The 8,460-nt window shown below is 36.5% G+C and overlaps 1 protein-coding gene across 3 annotated transcripts in view; it reads right to left on the minus strand.

Annotated features, from left to right (window-relative positions):
- The window catches only part of SPATA17 (spermatogenesis associated 17), a 91,217-nt gene extending 82,763 nt beyond the window's left edge, over positions 1 to 8,454 (minus strand). For all 3 annotated transcript variants that reach the window (XM_031552359.1, XM_031552360.1, XM_031552358.1), the window contains exons 1-3: positions 8,414 to 8,454; positions 3,424 to 3,513; positions 962 to 1,043 (exon numbers count right to left, since the gene is read on the minus strand). In XM_031552359.1, the coding sequence (XP_031408219.1) occupies positions 962 to 1,030 (69 nt within the window). In that variant the 5' untranslated portion in view covers positions 1,031 to 1,043; positions 3,424 to 3,513; positions 8,414 to 8,454. The remainder of the gene's footprint in view (positions 1 to 961; positions 1,044 to 3,423; positions 3,514 to 8,413) is intronic.
- Positions 8,455 to 8,460: the final 6 nt, after the last annotated feature.

The following is an 8,460-nucleotide window of genomic DNA, read 5'->3' on the forward strand; positions in this document are numbered from 1 at the left end:
AAAAAAAAAGTGTTTTGGAAGATGGACTGAGAATCACAGGCTGGAAGGATGACATAATTAAGCTAAGCCAGGTAAGCTGGAAGAGGTAAAATTTTAATTAAATGACTGATAATTGTAGGGGAGGAATAGATAAGTTCTAGGCATACAAGTCTGCAAGCATAAAAACATAGTTTAGTAGGAGGCATGGACATTAGCCTGTAAGATATGAGTTATAATGCCTCAGCTTTTTCCTTCTGCTTTACTTGTCAGTTTTGACTAAATACAACTATTAAAAAAATTCATCAAGAATAAATGACTAACAAGCCAAAATTACTGTAAAATATTCACACAAATTGACAAATTATAGAAGTTAACTACACATTAAAAACTTTATTATTTTAAGTTAAAGATAAATTAGCTCCTTCTTAATCTCCTAAACCTGCTAAAAAGGTTTCAGCTCGTATGCTGTCATATACTTTTGCCATCTTCCGCTCTTTCAAGGGAATTAGATTGACTGTGATCTGCTGTGTGCCTTAAGGCAAAACCTCAAATACTTCAAGGTTCATTAAGTAAGAAATTTAAGCCACTAAAATATAGAACAGTGGTATGTAGAGATATGAGTTTATATTATTTTCAGAATTAGAGTTTCTACCAGCAAGAACAAACAACAAAAAAAATTCATCTTAAAACACTCCAGTCCTGCCATTAGCATCATGCAGGCAGGCTTCTACATGAGCATATCTCATTGCTCTACTGGGAACTGATATTCCAGAGTTGCAACCACTTTAGAACTAACTTAACTTGACTATCATGAACAGGCTTACAAAAATTTATGGTGTTTTTCATTATAGTAACAGTTAAGTACATGACTGCATGTATCAAGAATCAAAGTTTCAGCTCCTAAATTTCAAGGCAAGTAAATGAATTACCCTGTACTTATTCCATAAATATGCAAACAAGATTTATAAACCTGGTTTTCTACCTTAATCACTTTTCTGAAGTATCTTCTACTTCGATAACCTCTCCACCATTTCTGTATAGAAATCGCCATTTTGGTCAGATATCTAAAATTAAACATATTTAACAATATATTATTTTAAAAGATTACAACTGCAAATGCATTAATTCTTAATATTAAAAATAATGCATAGCGCTTTATCCATACATACTTCAAACTGAAGGCCACTGCAGACCTACTTCATACGTATTTGTGCATGAATGCAGGCAAACATATACATATGCACACGCACATGCTTTACACATTTTTCAACTTATATACACATACATTCACACACATTCACTTTACTTTTGGAAAAAATCGGTTACTGCAATCTTCCATATGTATAAACACATACACTACTTCCATTATCATTACAAAAGATTTATGAACCAGCTGTAAGAATGTAATTTGCAAGACAGCTGGTTCCGTGAACTTTTTTAACCAACATATCCAACCACTTCAGAATCTATACTGGGGGCCTTTTGTACTACTTACCTGTGAACATCTAACATAGAAGCCACTCAGTACAGCTACATCATTCATTGGAGGTTGGCCCTCCCAGTACATGATTCAAAGCACGGGGGTAATTCAGGAGGCTTAATCAGAACACTCACAACTGAATATATTGAAATTGTGCTCCTAAGCCCATCCATCTTTGAAAAGAGGGCATTCACTGAGCAGGATCACTCTGTACACAGAGGCAGAGTAAATCCTCTTCTCCACTTACTGATTTACTTCTACTTACATGCTCATAACGATTACATTGTTTTTTCTTACGTTACAAAAGTCATAAGGGCCATTAGGTAGTACAGATGTGTGTTTAGAAGGCCATTTTCCTATAGAATACATTGGTAGAGACTCTTGAGTTTTCACTTTCTTCTGCAGCGTGCTGCTGTCACTCATGTTAGAGAGGGGCACCAATTAGTCCTGTCTGTCTTTGGAGTGACTTTTGACATGGTTGGTACAGCTGATTTTCTGTGAAGGGCCAAAATACCATGCTTATTTCCCTGCTAAACACATGCATATGATGGCTGCATCCTGTGACAACACACATGACAATGGACAACAGATTGCCAGTGGTTTGTTGTTTTTGTTTTTTTTTTAATAAGTGCAAATAATGGCTGTTCTTGGGAAAAATATTGGCCTTTAAGCGATTAATGCTATTCAGCCTAACAGTAATTTAGGATTGACATAGTATGTCTGGGTGATACATAATAATTTGTGATAAGTAAGGGGTCAAACTGAAATATCTAACAACCCCTACCCCTCACAGTCTTAAGATTTATAAGGATAGTGAGATTCAAGCAAATGAGTTGGACCAATTGGGCTTATGTCCATGAAAAATGGAGGAGTCTCCTGGGAGAAGGAATCAACAATACTTCCAAAAAACTTATCTAAATGTCATATATGGCATTTTACAGACCAAAGTAATTGTTTGTGATCTCTCTTTTACAAATGGAGAAAAATATGTAATGAAACAATTCAAAAAATGACTTGGCCAATTGAGCAGTGGAATTTAATTTTCTATAATATGAATTCAGTTACCAAATACTTACTAGGCAATTTTTTTAAGGTCCACAGTAACTGAGATATGAAAAGTCACTGCAAAAAGCATATCTGAGGAATATCCTCATCTCCCCAGTCACAATGAGATCTCATAATTAATACTTTCTATCTATTAGGACTATTAGTATAGTGTTGGTGGGACTGCTAATTCTGTTCTAAAAGTTTAACTTATGAATTGGTATCAAAATAAATTGAAGTTATTCACAGATAAAGGGAAAGACTGGCAAATGCATCCTGATGCGTAGTCATCACAAATGGGCCCCTGTAGTATGGGTATCCAAAACAATTATTACAACCTTTTTAATATGTGAGGTTGAGAAGTGAGTACTCCTTCTTGGAGTGGAGGGGCAGGTGACAGAAATAGGAGCCAATGGAATGGCATGGAGATGCGTCCAGACAGGCCCAGGTTGGAAAATGGTTCCAGGATTAGGAAACGGTTCTTCACCAGAAGGTGATGGGCATGGAACAGGCTGCCCAGCGCAGTGGTCGTGGCCCTGAGCTTCCAGATATCAAGGATCATTTGGACAATGCCCTCAGACATAGGGTTAGAATTTCAGGCGGTGCTATATGGAGCCAGGAGTTGGACTTGATGAACCTTGTGCATCCCTCCCAACCTGGAGCATTCTATGATTCTATTCCTGAATGGACTGTTTCTGTGCTACTTATTAGCTGCATGTTAGAATCTTGACATTTTAATCGCATGTTGGTCTGAAAATCAAAAATTAATATTTTTTCGAGTATAGCATGTTTTATTCATTTGATACATTTTTTATTTTTAAAAAAAATTACTCACTTTATTAAAATCAAGAAATACCAGGAGAAATTCTAGAAAGAAATTCAGAAATGAAATACAGATTAAAATATGTCTAACACACTACCTCAGATAGGCTCGGACTCTGCATCCTCGAAACCAGCTCTGAATTTTGACAGCAGCTTTGTACACTATTTTTCTGTCTTCATCCACAGATCTGATAATATAAGAAGGAGTAGTTAGTTACAGTAATCATAGAAAATATAAAAAAGTAACAATACTTGTTAGCATAACAATTTACTACCAAAACAGAAAATTCTTTGTAATTATTCCTTATTGTAGCTTGTGATCTTTTTCACTGGATTTTTGCATTCACAGATACAATTATACTTCCACATGCTTCAATATTACAGAAAAAAAAAACTTAGTTTAGCCGTATAACATAAAGATAACAGAGTTAAGTCTCTGGGAGAGAATTAGTGACTCGATAGGCTGTAACCAATTTTAAAGATTTTAAAATCAGTACAGAAAGAAGACTAAATAAAATCGACATATAATAAAAGAAAACTTTATTACGATTAGAAAATAATGGAAAAACACAAGAAACTGCGTTAGATCAATGCATGAATGAGCCCAAATTATGCTACAACTTAGTACAGAATTAAAATAATTTTAAAAGGATATGAAAACTAAACATCACTGTATGCTACTGCAACCTTAAAGCATTAGAACATCTACATGACATAAGGTTTGCAAGAGTGCAAGCCTTATTCTCATACAGTACTGAATACCCAAGTTATATTATGGGCCTCTTCAGTTCTAGCTGAAAAATACAGATAATTCTTTATTAATAATTAGGCCTGAATTATTACAAAGCCCCCACATTGGGTAGCTACAGAGATATTAAATAAATTAACTACAGTCAATGTCATCATTTTAAATATTGAGTGTTTATTAAGGATAAAAATTTTATTAAGGAGATCTAATTTTAATACATTTTTTAATGAACAATACTAGAAGTTTTATTTGTGTATTGCCTGAACAATGATAGAATCCGTGGTGACAGATATCTTGTCACAGACTTTTATAATGAGTATGAGCTTATATTACATTACAAATGTAGAAGATTTAGACCTTTTAGCTGCTATCTCAAGAAGGAATTCAAAAAAGAGAAATATGGAAAAGATGAAGAAATGACTAAGAAAAGGTGAGAGACAAATACAAGAGAAAAATATTCATAGGAAAGAAATTAGATGCAGAAATTTCCAAATTTTAGAAGGCTTGTAATATCAGGATATGAAATCTGAACGTAGCTTAATAGGAAGAGGAAGCCAGGAGTTAGAAACAAATTGTGTAAGTAAGTTGGACATATTCCAAAGAGATGATCATGGGGATCTTTTTACACAGAATTATAGTACTCAATGGAACAGCTTATTGAGTCTTGACAGGACTTTGCACAATGGGAATTCAAATATGTGGATTTTGGAGATAATGTAAAAATGAAATTGGTGTGCGCTGCAGGAGGGAGCAAAAGGAAACGAAGTAGAAAACATGCTGAGACTGCAGGATTGATTAGTATAGATGCTAGAGGAACTGATGATGAAGTGAGGACATACAGAAAGATGAAGAATTTGTTTTAAGTTACATGAGAAGAAAGGTTATCTACAGAGATACTGGGCAGGCAGATGAAGATGCAAGATAGACTTAGATGGACAACTGATGACCTCGAAGAGATCTTCAAGAACTATTACCTGTCGAAGACTTCTGTTAAATTAAGTAGTACAAGCGAACAGCATGTGCAGAAATGGGGCAAGAAACACAAACAAACAGGCCTCATCAGAAAGTTACTTAGTAATTCCAAGATAGTCCATGCTTGTCTTCTTCCTGTCACTTGGTCTATTAAGGCACATAAGGAAACTAGGAATCTAAAAAAGACTAAAGATGAGAGTTCAAGAAGAAATCATTACTGCAAGTTCCAGTGCTGAGGGGCTGAATCCTTTTCATTTAAGTGGATCAAGAACAGAGTTTTTCATGCAGTTTAGTTCCACAAGTTTCCACTTTCAACTGGCCTTGTCAGCAAATAAGCAGTTTGGAGCATAAGTTGTTCAATATTACATCTACCCTCCTGATCAGATTGCACAGTTGTCAGATTGTTTCAATTAGGCTTGAAGAGTCAAAAATACCTCTCAAATTACTTTTTTTTTTAAGATATATTAAAGGTAAAAATCTGACATACAAATATTACAGTACATAGAAGTAAGTTCTTGACAAAATAAGTGTGCTAACAGATCCTGTATATCCTAATGCTTATTGTGAGAAAGTGCAAGTCTCATGCCTCTCTGCATTGTGTTATAATTGGACAAGACCTTCCCTAGAAAGGTACTTTCCCTAAGAAGACAGACAGTTTTGGAGAGCCCATACAAAATGGAGGTCTGCATAAAGAATGACAGGAACATTACTAAGATCAGAAGAACAGCCAGGTTAAATCGATCGCTGGTCTAACCACAATCAACAGGTGGGACATTACAGCCATCTGCCTGCCCTGATCTTTAACAGAACAGAAGCAGAATCCTCAAACAGGAAATGCATTCTGAAAGATAAAGTTTTTCTAATTTGGGATTTACTTTCAGGCACTTCAATTACTGCATTCTGCCTGCAGCAGCAATTTCTAGCAAGAATACTTAGTTTTCACCAGGGTCCCATTAAGTCAAGTTGCTCTGGAGTTTCTACATGTTCTACAAAGTTCTGCTTTTAGGTTTTGACAGATAAGTAAAGAAAGACATGTATATATTTTTTGTTTGTTTGTTTGTTTTAAAATTTGTTTGGTACGTGTAGACTTAAACCCTTCAAGCTTTACTCCTGGAGGTACTTGGAAACAGCACAGTTAATACAAAAAACAAACAAACAAACAAACAACAACAACAACAAATAACACAAACCAAGTACGTTGCAACCTATACTCTTCTGCACTTTCTGACGCTTTAGACAAAGTTAAGTCTTTGGGGAACTTGATATTTCATGGCAGAATACTGACTTCAAAAAGTGCTTTTTAAAAATACCACTGATTTCTGTATGAATACCATTCAACCATGTGGATAATGAATGAACACACAGATTACCCACACTGGTACTCAGCGCATCCCAGATCAGGCAATTTTAATAGATCCATTACTGTAAGTAGAATAGTTCTGCAGCAGAAATGAAAGCTCTTGTCTCATAAAATACTTCAGACTACTGCAAAATTGACACACGTCAATGCCCAAAGTTTACTTGTTAAATTTAAAAATTAAGCAAAAGATCTTTGCATTTATGTAGCATTCCACATGTTTACATCCTTCATTCACTGGGCTCAGCTGAACAACCATTCTCAACTGAGCTTATATATAATGAAGCAAAACACTGTGAGGAGCATTCAAAAATATATCATAAATAATTTCATCATCATTTTTATTCAGAAAATGCAGAGTAAGTCCAGTGATTTAATGAGGCTGTGCTGTCTACAGAAGAATGCACCTCTGAGAGTATTTTGTCTCATCATTGCCTAAAGATTACAAGGGGTTTTACAATTTCTGCCACTTCACAAAAGCAATGAATATGGAACTGGATTTTTAATACTTTAAACAGACATAAAATCAGATGCAGCATTTTAGGAACATGGTTTAGCGGACATGGTGGTGATGCGTTGGCAGTTCGACTAGGTGATCTTAGTGATCTTTACCAAACTTAATGATTCTGTGATTCTATCAAAACCTCTAAACAAGTTATTCTGATTTGTTTCAAGGTTTTACTGACAGCCTTGTTGAAGAAGTTCAAGATATGCACACTAAAGAACAGAGATCAGATCACTGGCCAGCCCTTAAACTCAACAGGAGTGTTTGAAGCCTCTCATTTAAATTCTCAGATGAAAACATCTGAGTTTTAGGAAGCTGATGGATTATAGCCCATTCTCAAAAGTTCATTTTCAAAAAGATGTGCCAAAAACAAACAAACACCAAAAATAAGCAAACAAACAAAAACCACCAGACATCACGCATGCTGCCCGCTAATGGATTTCCATGTCTGGCTCAGCCTACTCCTTCTAATCTGAAATGTCTGAAATTCCAGTGAAGTCTGGAATGCTCAAGGCTACGTTCTGGGATGAGGTCCTGGGCAGCCTGATTTAGTGGTTGGCAACTCTCCCCCATGGCTGGGGGACTGGAGCTCGGTCTGTAAGATCCCTTCCAACCTAAACCATTCCATGATAAGAGAAGGTCATATAGCCAACTGCTTTGTGTACCGCTGCAACAGCCTGAACTGAAGTTCAGCAAAAGAACAAGTAACAGAATACTTCATATATTAACTTCAACTCTTAACTTTTAGTAATATTACAGCTGTGTTATTGATGCTAATGATGGTGTAATTGGTTTCTGAAGGAAAAGCTGCATTAAATAGTGAAGAAAAAGAAAAACAACTATCCTAAATATGTGAACTTTAATATAACCTGTGCACTAATAAGTACAGTGCGTTTGTGTTTACATTACAAATTCAAGTAATAAAATAGGTTTTAAATAAAATAGGTCTTAAAACACGTTATTTCCTAAAACATCTTATTTCCTAAAATGCGATATGTTACAAGTTGTCTGCTGCTGCCTTTGCTGTCATAAAACCCCTTAGAATCCCTGAGCCAAGAAGATGGCAACAGGTGACCTGGGCAGACAGTGCTCTGTCCCAGGACATCTCAGCAGAGCAAGTGTCTCCTTCCTTTGACGGAGAAACATAAACCCGTCCTGGGTGCTGCAGAGGACAGACGTCCAGAACCAAAAGAACAAGGACCAAAGTCAAACTCCATGATCTGACATAGCAACAAGGCGAAGTTTCAAACACTGTGGATCTTAAGCATCAGCTCTCTCAACAACTTTCAGACGCTTAAAGTGAGCAAATAAATAGATAGGTAAATAAATAACCGGACCCTTCAGGGAACCTTTTGCTCTCTTCCTTCAGACCGGCCTGCAGCACGGAGGGGGACAGTAACGCCCGCCGCTTTGGGCGGACAGCCGCCATCTCGCAGCCGGGGCTGGCAGCGGTACAGGCGGCCCCAACCCAGCGCCAGGATGAGCGTCCCATCCCGCTGGGGTTACCTGTTCTTGAGAAAATACTCTTCCCGCAGCCGCGAGAGCCTCGCCTC

This window comes from Meleagris gallopavo, chromosome 2 (assembly GCF_000146605.3).
Source record: "Meleagris gallopavo isolate NT-WF06-2002-E0010 breed Aviagen turkey brand Nicholas breeding stock chromosome 2, Turkey_5.1, whole genome shotgun sequence".
NCBI classification, from domain to species: Eukaryota; Metazoa; Chordata; class Aves; order Galliformes; family Phasianidae; genus Meleagris; species Meleagris gallopavo.